The 19303-nt window shown below is 39.3% G+C and overlaps 1 protein-coding gene across 2 annotated transcripts in view; it reads left to right on the top strand.

Annotated features, from left to right (window-relative positions):
* ASAP1 (ArfGAP with SH3 domain, ankyrin repeat and PH domain 1) overlaps positions 1 to 19303 on the top strand; it is a 141316-nt gene that overhangs the window by 114201 nt on the left and 7812 nt on the right. For both annotated transcript variants that reach the window (XM_059867184.1, XM_059867190.1), the window contains 5 exons: positions 1001 to 1229; positions 10567 to 10728; positions 13597 to 13663; positions 15700 to 15758; positions 18100 to 18602. In XM_059867184.1, the coding sequence (XP_059723167.1) occupies positions 1001 to 1229; positions 10567 to 10728; positions 13597 to 13663; positions 15700 to 15758; positions 18100 to 18602 (1020 nt within the window). The remainder of the gene's footprint in view (positions 1 to 1000; positions 1230 to 10566; positions 10729 to 13596; positions 13664 to 15699; positions 15759 to 18099; positions 18603 to 19303) is intronic.

Here is a 19303-nt window from a genome sequence, read left to right as displayed (position 1 = left end):
TTCCATAAATTAATTAAAAACCTACTTATTGAATAAATAACTCTATTTTTCACAAACCGTGCTGTGCTATTTATTCCTGCCTTTTTTTTTTTTAAGAAGTTATGAAAAGGCAAAACTTGAGGGCATAGAATAATTGCCATCCTACAGCATGTGAAAAATTAGCCTCAGTGTCCTACTTTAGCAAGTCAGTTAATTACTGTGTGCTCTATTTCTGCAATAAATGCGAATACACCTCTCCTATTTTATATGAGTGCCGCAGAAAGAAGTGTGGATAACTTCTCATTTTCTGTGACACTTGGGACTGAAAAATTCGGAAACAGAAGTAATTTGCATGTCCTCAAGGACAGTAGAGAATAAAATAATCATCTGTGTCAGGAGCCTCTGGAGGATGAGAGATGCTGTGCTGGAGATAATAACCTGAACCAGAGCTGCAGGGAAACAGATCGTGCTACATATGCACCCATTAACATACAGCAGGCAAAAACTAATGTGTAAAATTTCTTCAAAGAGCAATTAGATGTGTTTAAAAAGAGCTGTATCATGGATTATATTGCTAGTTCAGGGACCAAATAAATCTGATCTGTCAAAAGTGTTTGCTTATCTTTACTAGGCATCAGTGGGGTAATATACTTGATACTTGAGGATAATTGTCTAGTCTGAGTAATGTGCTATATTCCCTGAAAAATACTTTTAAATTCTAAAACTTGCCAGGCTTTTATTGGCATTTTATTTAGTATATTATTAGTGTGCATTTCCTGTTTTACCATTAAATCTAATTTTGTGTTCATGATGATTTGTTGATGGTACAATCTTAATTTTCATTTAGAAGAGAGGACCTTTCAGGTTGAATTGCTGAAAAGGGGAGAAATGAGGGTTTATTTGTCCAACAAAGAAAAAATTCATGTTTACTAAATTATGTTCTGGTATGCTATTTTCCAAACATGCTAACTATAATTACTGTTTAGACAGCTGTATCATATCTTTGTTTTTCTATTCACAGCCTAGTCCTATAAAAAAGGAAAGATCTCCAAGACCCCAAAGCTTTTGTCACTCCTCAAGCATTTCTCCCCAAGACAAACTGACCCACCCTTCATTTAGCACTCCCAGAGACAAGCAAAGACTCTCCTATGGAGCCTTTACCAATCAGATCTTTGCTTCTGCAAGCACAGACTCACCCACCTCTCCGACTTCTGATGCTCCTCCTCTTCCTCCTAGAAATGCTGGCAAAGGTAAGTCTCTCTCCAAACTACACTTGCAAGCAGTGATTTTAACACTGTTGCCCTTCCTTTAACCAAGGACATGGCAATGTTTCAAGAAACAGCATGTTCTTCTTACTGATGCAGTAGTGTGGTACAATGCATGTCCTAAACTTAAAAGACCTGGGGGACACTTTGTAATAGACTCATTCATAACACTGAACATGAATGGGTGAGGAATAAACTAATATTCTGCTAAATTAAAGTCACTTAATTTTATGAGACTTGCAGCTGCAGTGGATTGTGATGGTTTGACCTCGATATCTCTCATCTTCAAGTCTGGACGATATTTTTATGGAACAAAACTTTTTGCTATATTATAATTTGTGCAGATCTACTTTTTAGGACAAATAAACCTTTAATTCCTTTTTACATGTTTAATTTAGAAATTGATGAATTGTGTTTTTACAGTAGACTTGTTAGAGAAATCTTTAGTTGTAATGAGGGTTACAGTACAGTTTAGCACTTCAGCAGCTGTGCTGCTGCTACCTTTGGTTAGCACTACTTCATTTCTCACCTGGTAATTGACTTTGTTTAGGAAAAATGCAGAGATGCTCTCACCAATATCTGAAAGAGTAAAAGGGACAGGACAGTGTTGGCATCATGTTCAGATGCTGTGCTTAAGCACTACTATTCCATCAGTCTTTGTCATGTATTGGCAACTTTCAAATGGATCCCTTGGTTCTCTTTAAACAGGTTTGTTTTCCATTATGAGGCAAAGTGATTTTGCCAGGGTTTGCATTTTTCACATGAGATTTTGTAATCCATGTTTCCCTGGGAACTGAGTTGAATTCCTTGTAACTTTGCTGTGTCAACCTGCTTGTTGGCATGACAAGATTCTACTTTTTCCTTCCCCTCTCCCATCCCTTTTACATGCTCTGTCTCACAGCCTGCTATGGATTGTCCATTGCAAACACAATGTACTGGCTTAAATGTTCCTTCATGATCAAGAATAACTTCTTTTTTTGTCATAAAGTTGCAAGATTTGGAAGTTAATCATGTATCCCATTTCCTGAAGAAAGTTAATGAGGTTGTGTCTGGTATCTGTACACACTGCCTAGTATGTTGCCAGCTTTCAACACATTTTAATGAACTTTATTTCTTTGTCAGTATACAGTGGAGGCCTCATACAGACTTACCTAGAAAATTGTCTTTTTCTCCAGGAAGGGGAATATTTATGTTCATATTTCATTCTAAGTATGTATTTTGGTTTCTGAAATGTTAGGCATTTTCCTAGCTGTTCCTAAACAAGGAGTCAACACAACACTAAAGCTACTCGGAAAGAATTGAGGCATTGAGTTTTCATGTGTTTTCATGTCAGAGGTTATGCAAAGAAATCCTTATTTATATCACAATAAAATAATATTATCACAAAATTGCCTTCTAATGTAACATTAACTGCTTCATCAGAGTGGAAAATGTCAGATTCACAGGGTAAGTCAGAGAGGTTGAATGGAACTGCCGTTATGTTAAAGTCACAATGCTTCTCTGCTTCAAACATGCTGAAATTCTACAGCCTGTGAGTGATGCTGGAGTGGAGTTTTGGTTGATATCCACTCAACAATACTGTGAAATTAGAAACTTCTGTGTATACATGCCTGTGTTAAAAGTTGGAGAAAAAAGTAACAAATGCATAGGGCAGTTCATCAGTGTGGAAAGGTTGCTGTAGTTGCATCATTTTCAGATGCACTTATGGTTCATTTTAAACTGTGCTGCTCCTTCTTATCTCCCCTCTTCCAGCTCTCAGATTATTTAAAAGAAAATGAAGCAGAGACTCTCCACTTCCATAAGACACTGTTGACACATCTGAAATTTGAAACATTTTTTTTTTTGTTTGTGTAGGAAAACATAAGCCTGTAGAATTTTTCTCCTCTTTTGCATGAGTAGTAATAGAGTATATCACTTACATTGAAGTTTACACAGCCTTGCTTGTCAGATGTGTGTGTTTATTTAGAAAGTTCATTTGAATGTCTTGTGTTTAAGATTATGTGAAAGCACAGTGTTACTTTTTTCACTAAGCTCCCTAAATAGCAAGAGTAACAAAAGCACTGAATGTGTTTTTAAATTTAAGCTTACCTTCTGTCAGAAAACAATCTGATCTTTGTCCCTGTGCTGCTGTGAGGCCCTGGCAGATAGCATGGGCCCCTGCTAGGACATGGAGCCTTCAGGGAAGGTGGATCTGCATTTTAGAAGGAGGCAGACATTTTTTAAGTTTTATAAGTTTACATCCTTTGGGACATGCAGATGAAACTGTCTTTCCAAACCTCGTTTTATTTTTAAGAAAACCCCTTCCCTGTATCCCTCTGTTTCATTGCCCAGTGAAGTTCTGGGTAGCAAAGTTTTGTGGTGCTCCTGAGTGATGAGGAAGCCATCCACTGAACTTGTGTGGGGGAGAGGAGGGAAGTTTTAAGTGATTTACATCAGGCACATCACCCTTGCTCATGGTTTTCAGTGGACATGCTGGCTAAAAAATAATTGTATAGGTACAATAGTTGGAGGAGGGGATATGGGGAGGTTTTACATTTCTCCACACATCATTATAGCCCATGTCCAGATTTTTCATTTGATAATTTCTCAAAATATTCCTAAAAAGACTGGAACCTTCATGTATTTTTCTCCACATTCTCATTTGTGGATACGTCTTACTTGCTGTTATCTCTGCCATAGATTTAAGTAATCCTAACAGAATGAAAAGTACAGGAGGAGTGCAGTGGCTGCCTGAGCCACTGAGCCAACCACTCTGTGCCTTTTTCAATAGTTTATCTAAGCTTACTTAGGGTCAGCTTACTTCTGTTCTCAGTCAAATCTCTAGCCTGTAATATTCTCAAAATCATCTTTTTTATTGCTCTTTTCAACTTATACCTGCATTATGGCTCCAGACATCTAGCAGGTCTTCTGCCTATTGTTTTACAAAAAGCTTTCAAAAAAAAAAAAAATCAATATTTAAGTAATTCCATTACTTGCTTCAGTAGCTAAATAAAATTTTGCACAACCTTCATTGCCAATCCAGTGTAGTGGTAATGTTTCTAACTAGCTTTGGAGTGTTAGGCAGTCTAATCCAGGTTTCCTTCACCTCTGCTGAAAGCTAATTGATTTTAGTGGTTCTGCCTGTTTATCCCAGATGAGCATGGAGGTCAGGGATAAATTCTGTATCATGAAGTTAATTTGGATTTTCAACACCTACACGGTTGCATAGTTTACACTGTCTCAGCTCTGACAGGAGGTACCTAAGCCCAAAGGCACTTTCTTTGTGGTTCCAGTCCAGTGTCACTGCAGACACAGTCACATCATCTGTTCCTTCACTACATCAGACTCAATTTCTAACCAAATTAGTTTATTTGAATTTATTAGTAACTTCAGAAGTTGTCTGACTGCCTTGCACACAGGATGAGGAATCTTCTTTGGTGCACTAAGTTACTTTGTGCATGTACCAGCATTGCCCTTTGGCTTTGGAGGTGTTTCTGTGGCTGGTGGCCGTGTCAAGGCTCTGCCTGGGTGAAAATTGTACAGGTCTCCATGTCTGGGGTGTTACAGTAAACAAACCAAGGGTATTTTACCTTATCTGATTGAAGAATATTTTCATTCTCCTGGGGTTCAAGTTATCCTTTCATCACGCTAACTCTTCTCTGTACCTTTGCTGTTTAAATCAGATTTCTGAAATACAACTGGCTGGAAATGTCAGGACAGCAGTAAAATTTGCTGTTTCTGCCAGAAATGCCACATCAAAGAATCCTTTGGTCCTAGGTTTTTTTTCCCTGATTTTATCATACCATGGCACAGCAGGCATTATACAGTCTCTACTCATTTGCAACTGAAGTTCCTAATTTATGGCACAAATGTATTTATTCTCATTTCCATTACCTCAGCCTTTGAGGTCATCCTGTTTCTTCTGAATGCTTGCAGGATTCTATACTTCTCTTGCATATGCTTGGAGACTTTTTTTTTAATATTCTTATAAATGTGTTGCACACTGATTAAATAATGCTACTTATTCCACTAAGACTTTGTATTTTTTAATAGATTAATAGGAAGGGCAGACTAGCTGACAACTGCTGGTTTCATGGGCTCTATTTCTGAATCAACCCAAAACACAAAATTCTTTAGTATAACTTTTATCTTTTCTTTCCAAACTGAACCTTTTTTTTAGCATTAATTATCTAATGTACTTCCAATGCTAATGTTGAATCAATGTATATTCTTAGCTTTCTTATTCAGAGTGATCATGATCATTTTGTCTTTAATTATGCTCTTATTTTCAGTGCTGAAAATATATGATATTAGGTAAGACAAACTGAAAAGGCTTTTAGTAATATCTGTGCAATAAGTCACTCATGAGAAATTTAAAAATAAGGATAGCAACACTTGTTAATGAAAATACTATTTTTAATACAAGTTACTTTCCTTTGCAGTGTCCATTCTACCACTAGCAGGAATTCTGTGTTTTCCCCCTATGTCTCATTAAGTGGTAAAAAAAAATTACACATGTGAAGTTTTTACACTCTAAACCCACCATTTCTTGATTGAGTGGCAACAGCTTTGCATGGTTTCACAAGTACACAAATGAATTGTTATTACACTAACTGCACAAACCCTAAAGGGCAATTGCACATCTTACTGTGTACTAATTGCACATCTTACCCAGTTATTTACCTTAGTACAATAATTTTGAGGTTATTTGATCTATTTACACATGAAAACCTGATCTTTGTAATATGAAAAGGAGATAAAACATGATAATAGTTAGTACTGTAAGCGTTTACTTCCCATAACTGAGGGAAAAAAAAGCCCAACAGAAGCAAAAGGAAAAACTTCTGGGCCAAGTTTTTTGGGGTTTTGTTTTTGGTTTTTTGCTTGTGTTAGGCATGTCCTTTACAAAATGTGAACTTCTGAACTATGTGAGAAATCATGATTAAGACATCTATTGGAGAGGAAATTACTGGCTCAATTGCTGCTTAGTTAAAATCACAAAACACCTTTGATCTAGTACCTGCTCTGATTATTGCTTAAAGATACCCCAGCCTAGCCTTATATAATTATGAATATCACACAGGAATTGTTTTGAGCTGCTGGTTTTACACACACATTTATGTGTATATATGTGTGGATATACACAGACATGTGCAGCTGCTGAGGTGAGCAGCCCTGGTCCTGGCACAGGAGGGATTCCTTAGCCAGGGGAGCCTCAGGGCAGTGAAAAAGCTGAAAGAGCCACAGCAGCTGTGAGAGCACAGCAGCTGAGGGGACATGGGCAGGGCCAGGGGCAACAGGGCCCAGCCCAGACTTGTGTAAAGGAACTCCTGGAGAGCTCCACAAACAGTGCAAGGGTGTGGTGTGGCACTTAAGATGGGAATTTGCATGGAATGAAATGCAGGAGAGGGTGTAACTGCCAGGCTGAGAAGGGAGCAATGGTATCTGCCACTGAGTTATCAGCACACATTGAAAGAGCTTTAAACTAGATTAGAAAGGGGAAAGGAACAAAACCCAGGCTTGCTCAAGGTAACCCTAGGGCAATACACCAGTGTTTGAGGGAGTGTGTGTGCCAGTGAGGGCCTTCAGGCTCATGAGACACAAGGCATGGAAATGCCTCCAAACACTCTTGTAGAAATTAGGGCTTCTCCCCCAAAAAGGTGTCAGGATCAGTATCCCAACTGAAGTGCATCTACACCCCTGCACACAGCATGGGCAGCAAACAGGAGGGGCTGGAAGGCATTGTGCAGCAGGAGCACTGCAGCTGCCATCCTTCTGGGATGGCTCACACCACTGGAGTACTCTGATGGATGGCTGTAAACCCTTCAGAAGGGACAGGCAAGGAGGGACAGGCAGTGGGGCAGCCCTGTGGGTTAGGGGCTGTTTTGAGTGTCTGAGCTGGATGATGGTGGCAGTAGGGTCGAGTGTCTGGTGGCAGATGTCCTGGTGGGAATCTGTTAGAGACCACCCACCCAGGATGGAGAGGCAGGTGAGATACCCTGTAAGAGCTGGGAGAAGTCTCACAATTGCTGGCCCTTGTTCCCATGGGGCAGGAATGTCTAGGATGTGTCTGGAGTTAATAGAAGAGAACTTTCCTGCTCAGCTGATGAGGGAGCCAGCATGGGAAGGCACCTGCTGGGCCTGCTGTTCATGAAGAGAGGACTTGAGTGTGATGCAGGCTGTCTGGGGCATGGGGAATCACGGATTCTCAGACAAGTAAAGGAGGGGAGATCAGCAGAGCTGCCACCTTGCACCTCCAGGGGACAGACTTTGGCCTGTTTAGGAGCCTGGCTGACAAGAGTCCCCTGGAAGACAGTCTAAAAGGAATCCAGGACACTGCTCAAGAAGGGAATCCCTAAGGCGCAGGAGCAGAGGTGTGGTTTAAAGGAAGACTTGACAGTGTCTGAGTCAATGATCTCAAAGGTCTTTCCCAACCTAAGTGACTCCTTGATACAGTGTATTTTATAATAATTATACAGACAGTTCATACATCATCAGGTCTTGTATTATTTCACCAGTTGTTTCCATAAAATGATTTTGATTCAAGCACTTTCCCTCTGTTTTCTTTATTCAAAGCATGATGTCATTTTATATCTCTTTCTGAAATGATGTTTTGAAGTCTCTTACTTTATTTGACCATAAGTTATTTTTGTATTTCAGCTATGTAATAATTAGTGTATGACACACGTATTTGTGTTTATTCCTTCTGTGAGTTTAATACAGAAACAAATGCTAGGAGTCTGAAAGTATGATTTGCAATACCTTAAAACACCTTTTCCCTGTCACATTTGTATGCCATGGGAACTTCTCAAAGCCGTGAACGCATTTTTTGCACCTCCTCAGTAATGTCTGGATATGTATAACTAATGTGAAATCTAAAACATGCCATATAACCTAAGGGTTTTTAAAAAATTCTACTACAGTTTATTTTTGTAGAGAAGATTTCTTCCTCTTATTGGCAATCAAAAGTACCAATTTCACTTCATGCCTGAAGTTGAATTTTTGCAATGAGCGCACAATGGTATTCCAATGCCTTTCCTCCCCTTTTTTTCGCTCTGAGCCACTTTTGGGCGGTTTGGGAGCGGCGGGTGCGGAGGGGCGCGGTGCAGTGCGCGCCGCCGCCGCCAGGGGGCGGTGGGACACCGGCACTACGGGGACAGGGGACAGGGGACAAAGGCTGCTGGGACTGCCCGGTGTGACCGCCGCTGCTTTAGGAGTAACCTCGCGGTTTACAGCGGATATTGACTGTTCCTGCCCCTTTGCCATTCCTGAATACATTCGCATTGCATCACGAATCAAACAACCCTTGATTCGTATTTCTGAAAGAAAGAATTAGTAGTTTGCAGGAGTTTAAGGCATCATCAATCAAAATTTAGAATGAGAAAAGTTGGTTTTGCTTTCAGAAACATCTCAGTGCACAGTTTAAGTTATCTTCTTACTTAAGCTCAAAGAAGAAATTTTATTGAGAAAGGGTGAGGATTCAAACTGGGGAGCAATCATTAAATGCACTGGCATTTGACTTGACAATTAATGGCTTTGTGAACTTGGAAGCAAATTGAGAGAAACATTTGCAAAATATATAATTTCATTTACAAAAGTAACCAATTAATTAAGCCAGGCCCAAAATCTCTGCTGGGCTTATGGTTGAGAGATTCTCTTGCACAACAGAAGACCTTCCAGGATTGAATCTGGAAGAGAATAGATTGAATTATTGACTCTTCAGGGGCAGTTCTATTAAATTTTTCTTTTTTGTTTATAAGAAAGAGAGAGGTCACCTGCTGAAAATATTTGACAAACACATTCATGCTTATAGAATCATTGAAGTTACTTTTGTCAGTGTTAAATGTTTCACCTAAGGAATTTCAACAAATACTATTTCTTACTTATTTCAATATTTCTATAATATATAATAAGGAAGGAGTGCAGGTATTGATCATTTCCAGGCTGCCTCTAGGGAATATTCATAAATGTTTTTGAAGAAGGCAGCTCTAGTTTTGTGTGCTGCATGGTAAGATATACGTCAAGTAACTAAACTAAACTAAAGGTTTTGTCTCAAATACTGTTCAAATAAGGTAGCTTTTCAAAAATAGGCAAGTTGGTTCTACAGTGCTAAAAAATAGACTGACAATAGACTTGAAATTTCAGGTATAAATAGACTTTGCTTTTAAGGTTTTATGTCAATTTTCTGCATTTATGTGGACTGATGGCAAAGCTGTCTGACGTGAAAACTTATTGCAAGTGAAGACTGCAGTGAAGTCTGAGTTGTTAGTTAGATTAAAACAAGACAAAACCAACAAACCCACAAACTAACAAAAAGCCCCCCAACAACAAACCCCCTGGGGCTGTTCTGGCCTGATGCAGAGCTGCTGCAGGAAGTGTTACCAGGCATTTCTTGGCAGTGGTGGCAGCTGACTCCAGCAGCCGTCCCCTGGCTGCCGCCGGCACCCGGCTCTGCTTCCCTGAGCTTCTTGGTAGAGACCTTTGTGAAGGTCAGTGCTGAAGCTGATTAGGAACAACTCTTGTCTTCCCACTGGGTTATTTTGTCTTTCAAGCTGTATCTGTTCCCATATTGTGTAAAACATGCATTGTGTTGAATAATACTTGTGCCAGCATTAAATCAGAGGGAAATAAAAGTATTTAAGGGTAGGGGTGACTGCATAGGCTCTTATAAGCAATGCTACCATGAAATATCTAATCTCAGTCCCAGAAAGGACTTCTCTGATGTTTATTTTATTCATACCATGTACAACAATTTGCATTGCTTTTGGAATGCATAGTTTGATGTATTTGATCTACAGAAAAAAGAAAAAAGAACTAGAGAAAATCTTCTCAGGCTAAAAATCTTATTTTGAAAGTGAAAGGAAAATTTGTAGGCATATTTTTATTTCTTTCCTCCTGCCTTCCAGTTTATTAACAAAATTTGTATGGGATGGTCTGGAGGGTTAAAAAACCTCCCCACATATTAGAGGATATAGAATATGCTTTAATTCTGGTATACATTAACAGCAGTTTTAATCCCATGTGATAAATATTACTTAATATTTCATTATGCCTTTTTTTTTTAACAATGCCTTAAATTAGAAATCTTGGCACAATTAATCCTGTATTTTTTAAACATAAGTACACATGTCATTCTATTGTCAAGTTGCTTATATTCCCACAGCTGAGATGGTTAAAAATGTGGTGGATGTGTCGTTTAATCTAAACAGTGTTTTTGGCATGGCTTGTCTTTTTATTTTAGTCTTTTGCTGCACTTCCCTGTGGGTCTGACTGTGAATTTTTCAGTGCTGCTTTGACGTTTATGCACATGTATTTGTAAGAAGGTTGTTTGTTATTTTTGCAGGCCCACCTTCAACCCTCCCTCTAAGCACTCAAACCTCTAGTGGCAGCTCCACTCTTTCCAAGAAGAGACCACCTCCCCCACCCCCAGGACACAAAAGAACCCTCTCTGACCCACCAAGCCCACTACCTCATGGACCCCAGAATAAGGGCCCAATTCCTTGGGGTGAGTTTTGAAATGCAAATCAAAAGGGCAGGGGAAAACCTTTATGATGGCTGATATATGATCTTTGGTTTCTTTTCACCTGGTGCTTGCTTTCCAATGATTGCAGCTTGATGTAACGTCAGCTCAGATAAATCAGCAGTTCCATCTCCTGTCACTGCCTCCCAGGCTGCCGCAGCCGAGTCTCACTTGGGAAAGCTGAAAATCCTCCACGCTGCCCTGGGGCCCATCCAGTCCCCTCCAGTGCCTCCCTGTCTCTGCCCTAGCTGCCCAGGCTCTGCCCTCACCCCAGCCCCTCAGCCACTGCTCTCCTCTGCCCTTGCCTCTGCTGCTGCTGCTGTGCCCAGCTCAGGAACCAGGGGTGCAGCTCTGGGGCACCCAGAGCCACAGTGTCTGTGCAGGTCTCCCAGCTGCCACAGGAGCTTCTTTCCTTGGGCTCTGGGCCACACCTCTCCTGTAGTGTTCACACCTTCCTGGTGGGAATGTGTTGTCTCAGTATGTATTTGGCTTTTGTGATGTTGTCTGTACATACACAAAGACTGATAGGTTTGCATCCTGCTACCAGCAGAAGTTACACAGAAACAGAGCATTTTAATTTTTATTTTTACCAGGATACCTTTCTGACAGATGCTTTTTGGAAACTATTTTCCAGACTACTCAGATTCTTCCTCTTTTGAATAAACATTGCTCTATGCAGTCAAATTCTCTTGGTAACTGTAAATCTCAGGCCCATGTAATTTTCTGTGATTTTAGTTTTGGTGGCAGGATTTCCATGAATCTGTAAATTTTTAAACTGGAATCCAGTGCTTACATAGTGCATCATCCATATATTACTTGTATTTTAAGAGAATCCTCTCTCTATTCTAGTACAAGCACATAATTATTAGCCTAATAAAAAAAAAAAAAAAAAAAGCTAGACTAAAAGCACCATTTTTTTTAGCAAATTGAGTTAAATTTAGTAAATCATGGGGTACTCCTGTGTGATTTAATCTAGGATTCAACAAGAAGAAAAGTATAGAGCCCAATGAAAAGCAAAAACTCTTTCTCAAGGAATAAACTAATAGAATATTTTCAGTTCTCTACTTCTCAGAGGTCTGTGATATGGGAAAAAATGTTTCCTATGTTGTGGAGCCCAACAGCCCTGTACTTTTTCAGACAAGTAGTTCAGACATTTTGAAGAGCTTGGACTTCAAATATGTAAAAAATCCCAAATATTTAAGTCCAAAACAGCTCCTAAAGTACCATATATGAGAATTCTGTATAATGTAGCACTGTTAGGATGAAAGGTGTGATAGGATTAGATGCTAAGCAGGTGTCAACTTTTCCTTAAACATATTAGGCAACAGATAAAGGAAGAAGAAAATACGGGTAAGGTGCAGGTGTGCAGTTGAAGAAGCCTGTAGCAGTAAAGCACCTTGTCAGAGGAGGGCCAGAGAAGAATATGGCTTTTCCTGTCCCTTCACTGCTTTCCAGGGCAAGCTAAACCTCAGTGGATGGAAGAGGGGCCTCTTCTCCCCATTCTTCTTAGCTGAAATCTGTACAAAAGCTTGTTTCAAAGTCCATTTGGATTTTTAAGCTAGTATGAAATTTTGTGTTTATAAAAGAGAGAGTTTCTTCTATCTGCCTTTGTGTTTTTTTGCTTAAGGATATTGTCAGATGTTCACTGCTTTTCCTTTCAGAAGCTTTCTTCTGTGTTGTTATATTTCTTGCTATGTGGAATTTCAGCATTTGTCTTCTAATCTGTGCATTAATTGAAGTTTCAAGCAGAGCAATCCTTAGCTTATGTCTAAGCAAATTGAGTTACTATTCAAAGATGTTCTAAAAATGTCATTTGGATTATTTTGTATTTCCATAGCAACCATGAGATATTTTTCCTTCCTTTATCCATAGGATCTACATGTTTGCTGTTTTACCTTAGTTCCTTTTTTGCACCACTTTTAAACACAAACATATTTTTAGCAAGGCACAGCTTGAGCCTTTTCTGCTGTTTCATTTAGACATCAATGCGCCAAGAATGGCTTTTAGAAAAATGTGTCATTCTTTTGAATGAGAAGTATTTTGTGTTCTTGGATCATTAAATGTCACTTTGCATCTCTTTCAATGACAAAATTTACTAATGGTTGTTGAATCTGGTTCTGAGATTGACCTGCTGTAAAAGGAGAGGCAAAGGGGTGAAAAGGCACTAAGCCAAAGGAGTTGGTGTCATTATACCTTAAAAATGGTGATTGTTAATGAAGAGAAGCTTTCTGCTGGAGGAGTCCAGAGCACTTGTGTTTGGATTTTGCTGCCTTTTGACAGAATTCTGTGTACACAAGATCTTTTCTTTACCAATGCCTAAAGTGCAGATTATGGGAACATACAAACTTAGTAACTAAATCAGTAAAGGCTGTTCGTTGCATAGGATAAAAAACCAGTCCTTAGAAATTTAATGTTTTGTGAATAAAATCACATTCGTGGTGGTTTTAAAAAGATGTGCCTCACAGTGCAAAGTGTAAACATCAGTGAAAAATGTATCTGATACTGGCCTGCTGTATCTCCTTCTATACAGAGAAAATTGAAACACTATTTCAAAAAAAAAAATGCCCTACAGCAATGTCATTCAATCTTCCCTTGCCAGGAGATGAGAGCTGCCAGTGAGTTGTTTAAAATGTGTTATATGAAAGGTCATCTTGGATTATTTTGGTCCCTTCTGCTTTTTCAGCTACAAAATTATTAATAAAGAATTAATTTCTAAATGATCTTTGAGATATGTTGCATAGAAGATTCATAGAGGAATACATGTTTTGCTTTAAATTGCACCCTCTACTGATTATATTTCAGTTATTCTAATGATTTTTTTTTTCTTTTTAATTGTTCTTTTTTTCACCTCAGGTAATGATTTGGGCCCACCTTCAACTAAGGCTGCAAACAAGTTTGAGGGGATGTCTCAGCAGTCAAGGTAAAATCTAAATATATAAAGGCAAAGATGAAAATTTTAATAAATATAAATAATTTGTAAATTAGAAAAGAAAAGCCTTTCATAGGAAATAAAATCCTAGCTATGTTTCTTATTAGTTTCCTGCATGCCCTGCTAGCATACAAATACTTTGGCTGCACTGAGCCTCCTACGCTGTTCCTCGCTGTCCGTGCACAATCCATCCTTTGAGCGGGATGGACAGAACGCCCTGTGCCCAAATCTCTCTGCTGCTCCTACAGAAGTGCTCTCCCAGCTGGGGAATGTTGCCTCAGACCACAGTCCAGCAGGACAAAAGTTTTATTTTCATGTCTCCTGGCATGTCATTTTATCTGCTTCAGTGTGAGGTGTCCTGCCTGGAGCAGCAGTGTCACTCTGGGTACAGGCTGGCATTGAAGATGTAACTCTCTCCGTAAGAGAGAGAGTTCATCTCAGACTTCCAGTTTAGCTGTTTTCCACTCCGTCAGGCTCCTGTGCTGCCACACAGTCTGCAGTAACACAAACTGCTTTTAGCTCATAGTTCATCAGCTCTGTCCATTACAAGTGTCTTTTTCAATCGCTAGAGCAGTAAGGGCAGCCATACATTGCTGTCACTTAGAGTTTGCTACTCCTCTAGCTGGGCTGTGATTCCAAAGCCCTGAGGTTCAGAGCATGGTAATTCCAATAAGCACCTGCCTCAGGCACACAGCCTTGCATGACCACCAGTGTGTGGGATGGGCTGTGGCTGGGGATGGATGTGTAACCTCAGACAGGCACAGCAGAAGATGTGTAGGAAGAGTTTCTGTACTCCCCCAGACTGTGATCTGCCTTGTCAGGACAGGGAGGGGACCTGTTGGTGGTAGCACAGCTGCTTCCCACATTTGCTGAATCCATCCAGCTGACACTGGGCATTCAGGAGAAAAGTGGTAGTGTTCCCAGCACAGAGAGCTGGGCCCATCCTAGGTTCTTGTCAGACAAGGGTAAAAGTGTGCTCCTTGTACTCCATGGCATTAGAGAGAGGCTGAGGTAGGAGCTGGGCTTTGAGGATCTTTGTGGGCCCCTTCCAATTCAGGAAATTCTATGATTCTGTGATTTATTGAATCAAGATTGAGCTTGGCTGTTCTTTCAGTTTCATGATGTATTTTTGCTTTTTAAAAAACAGCTAAAATTTAAAAGTGTTTCATCATGCTCATTTTGAAATGTTGGCTGCAGAGACAAGCAATACCAGAATTAAGGCAGTTGATGCAGAAGAGTCTCTGCTCTGTTGAACATACATTGGCAGCTTTCTCACTCATTTTTCTTTTTTTCTTGTTTTTTGAATCATTATTTTGGGCTGATACTGATTTTTATGTATTGTTTGATTTTTGTGCCTTAAATCAATTTGCTTTTTTCTCCTCTTCCACATTCCTTTTCTATAAAAGTGACTTTAAGTGTGGTTTTAAAGGAGAAACTTTGATGGGAATAGCTAACATGTGTAATCCAGGTTGACAGAGTAAAGCACATTGTTTTCCCACAATCATCAGTATTTCCTGGGAGTAGCAGAGACTTTGTCTCCTCCTGCAGCACAGAGTGTGTGTGATCCAATACCATACATGTGCAGGAGGCTACAAGGCATAGGATCAGTCCTGGAAAGCTTCACTGACATAAAGCACAGATTATGTTTTGTATGTTTCAGTATAATTATTTTGAAGAACAAGTTTCTCTTAAGGTTCAGGATCTGCCCACAGAGTTGGTCTTTCACTTCACCTATTTTCAGAGTACATTTTGCATGTACCATAGTTCACAGAGGATGTCTGCCCCATAGCATTGAAGCTGTGTAGGGTTTGTATGTCTTTTTCTCTGAAAAAAAACCCAATTAATTCTAAACAATGCTTTGAGTTTTGGGATTTATCCGCAGACCAAGTGATTATACAAAAGGGGCAAAATAAATGTGGATTCCTTTTGAGATTTTTTATTTATGAGTGTGTAAAGGGGGAAAATGAGAAGTTATAAGAAATTTTATAACAGTTGTAAGCACTAATAATTCACATCTGTTGATTTAGCACTGGGACTGCAAAGACTGCACTTGGCCCTAGAGTTCTTCCCAAACTACCTCAGAAAGGTAAGAAATCTCTTTGTGGCTATTCTCATAATGGAATCTTTTAAATGTGGGTGAAAGTAGGTACTTGTTTTAAATATATGGATCTTTTCAGCAGAAATTTCTTTGCTAAAATGCCACAAACCATGAAAGCATCACAAAACTGAAAGGATTTTGGAAGATGGGGAAGGCTTTTATTAAACTGAAAAAAATATACCTGGGGAGGAAAAAAATAAATCATGAACTAATTTAAGCTGGAAGAGACCTCAGGAGGTCTTGTGGTCCAGTCCAGCACTCGGGAGCAGGGCCAGCTTTCTGCCAGGACAGCAGGTTGCTCAAGGCCATGTCCAGTCACATTTTGAGTATCTCCATAGATAACTTCTCTGGGCTTATTTTTCTATCCTAGACCACTCTTGTTGAGAGTTTTGGTTTTTTTCCTATTATCTCCAAGTCCCATTTCTTGGTAGCTTGGAGCAAACTGTATCTGTGCCATGTTCTGGCAATCAGGGTTGTGGTCAGTGCAACTGCTTGGGAAAGAATCAGGTGCTGTTACATGCTGATTTATACATCAGTGAAAAGCTTGCTGAGACCATCATCCCAGGGAGCACCTTTCTTTTAGAAATATTCTTTCTTTGTCTCTTTAAACTCACACTGCAGGTTTGTTTGGTTTTTTTATTTTTTTGAGTTGTGGCAGCAGTTGACTATAAAGTAGGCCTACTTCAGACTATTCTGTCTGAATACAGAATCCATCAAAAATACATTATATCTGTATGAGTGGATGATCACAATAGAGCCTGAAGATCAGGAAATGCTGCTTCTCCAAAATTCTGAAGTCTGAAATTGAGAGTGCAAATCATTTTTTAACAGAAAAAGAAAATGTTAATTTTTAACTTTGTTAAATTGCAATTATTCTGACATGTTATCTTTTGAAAGAGACACCACTAGGGTGGCACTGTGAAGGAAGTCAACACTTCCTTGATTTAAAATGATTTAGGTGAAAATTTAAGAAGGGCTAAATCAAAGCACTTTGATAAGGGCTGCTATCAGGGTTTTTCATATCATTTCCATAAATCTCAAACCCATGTGGAAGATCAGTGTATGTGCATTTGCTGTGAGGTAAGCCAAGGGCACAGCCATATACAGGGATCAACACAGACTTTTTTTTTTGTATGAAACATCTGATAATAGTTATACAATTTCTTTCATGGAAACTATGTAAATGGGTTTGGTTTGGGGTGTTTTGTTGGTGAGGGGTTTTTTTTGTTGTTTTTTGGTGGGGGGGTTTGGTTGGTGGGGTTTTTTATTGGTTTGTGTTGGTTTTTTATTGGTTTGGTTTTTTGGGGATTTTTTTTTTTTTGTATAAGTAACCATAAATATATCATGGAAGTGTTATTGAGGTGGGTGATATCCAAAGGGAGTGAGGGCACTTTTTTGGTTGGTAGAATATGATACTAAAGCAGTGCTGAATGCAATAGGAAATTGTTCCTTCTAGTTAAAATGTGTTGCTTTCATCACAGGTTGTAAATTTTTTCTCTCTTGTCCCCCTTCATCTGTTTTAACATTAGGGCTATTTGATGTAGGAGGTTGTGGGTTGGGGATTTTTTGTGTGTACTAATGGTTTTGTTTTTTGAGGTAGATTTCAGTTGGGTTTTCTTAGGGAGCTTGGCAGTAAAATCAATAGATGACACTGAGAAAAAGATCTATTTGAAAGTCTAGTTTCAATTTCCTTCCATCAAATCTGCAAAATACATATTTTAAAACTTTCATCTTTACTACATTGTAAATATATACAATAATTCATTTTTTCTTAGTTTTAGTGTGGATGTCTCTAGTACAGTATGTTCTATACACTGCATAGAAAGATAGATGTGCTCACTCTCTCTCTTCTGAGAGATTTTACAGGTACTAATCCTGAGATTTGTATGGTGGAGGTGGTTTTTTGTATGGAATTGAACTGTATATGGGAGTAATTGTCATTAAAAATAAATTTTGTTACAGTCATGTCAATTGGTCTATAGGTGGTTTTACAAAGTCTTTTATTATATTTCATACTTTTTGGTTTAGTTCCAAAAAGTGATTCACTTTATTTCATTTGAAGTAAATAATCTATGAATTGACATCTAATAGCTGTTGGAATAAGCACTGCTGGCCTCCAGGAGGAGTAATTAAATGAGATCTCAGAGAACAAGGGTTATGTGAAGTTGTATTATCCTGCTTTTGTCATAGACTAGGAAGACTTATGGGCAGTTATGGGGCTCAGTGACCATGTGGTCATTGGCACAATTGCAGTTCTGATATATGCCTAACTTCTTTACTATTAAAATACTAAGATTGTGAAAAACACTGTTTTGCTTTTTTGTTTCAGTGGCACTAAGAAAAATAGAAACCAGTCATCATCTTTCAATAGATAAATCCCATCAGCACATGGAAATGTTTCAGAAGCCCTCACTGTCCATCGATATACCACAGAAACCACAGCCTGGAGACCTGCCCCCAAAGCCTCTGCCTCTGGAATTAACTCAGAAACCTCAAGTGGGAGATTTACCCCCAAAGCCTGGAGAACTACCCCCAAAGCCTCAGCTAGGAGACTTGCCACCAAAACCACAGCTTGGAGACTTACCTCCAAAGCCACAAGTGAAGGACCTTCCTCCAAAACCTCAGCTAGGAGAGCTGTTGGCTAAAACTCAAGGTGGAGAAGCAGCACTGAAGGCTCAGCCCTCAGAGGCAAATCAAAAATCTCACTCCATAGATCTTTCTCCAAACGTACAATCCAGAGATACCATCCAAAGGCAAGCATCTGAAGAGTCTAATGACATAACACACACCCTGCCAGAAACCCCTGTGCCACTCCCCAGGAAAATAAATATGGTAGGTATTACTCCAGCTCCTTGGCATTATCCATGGAAGGCTTTGAAGTTACTGTAGGACTTTGTGTGCACCCTTGAGCTATGCACTCAAGGCACCTTAAAGCTATGGGCTGGAGTGGGGAATGAGGGGCTCTTTTTGTGCCCCAGAGCACCTTCACCAAGTGCTGGGGGTTTTCAAGGCCTCCTGCACGCTCAAACAAATACTTGCAACATAAAACAATAACCTTGGGAGCATGACAGTGTATTTAGATTTGTTTGGATTTATGTATTTATTATATCTATGCCAATCACAACTATGAATGAATTGATGGTTTTCCCTGTTGCCCTTTGCTCACAGGTCTGTGTGCCTTAGATTTGTAGAATATTTATATATTTGACTTAGTAAGCTTTAAGAAGGGATGTTAGCACCTGTTGTCAGTAGATGAAAAATTTAAAATAAAGTCAACTGTGACAAAATAGTAAATGTCCCTGTTGTGAGTATTTAATGTTGATAATGGTGGAGGTGTAGGTTCAGGTGTATTGATGAAGTGGCAAAATTGACATTGCTGCATGGTGTGTAGTAGTAGATCTGGAACTTTAACTTGATTCCAACCCCCAATTTATCTTGCTGTTCATCTTTTTTGCCAGTACAATTTCCAACAAAGGATTCTTAATGCCAATATAGCTTGAGATAACTATGAAACTCCAGAGCTCTCTTAAGAT

This window comes from Haemorhous mexicanus, chromosome 1, assembly GCF_027477595.1.
Source record: "Haemorhous mexicanus isolate bHaeMex1 chromosome 1, bHaeMex1.pri, whole genome shotgun sequence".
In the NCBI taxonomy this organism is placed as follows: Eukaryota; Metazoa; Chordata; class Aves; order Passeriformes; family Fringillidae; genus Haemorhous; species Haemorhous mexicanus.
The sequence above is the reverse complement of the archived record's forward strand: the minus strand, read 5'-3'. Positions and strand labels throughout refer to the sequence as shown.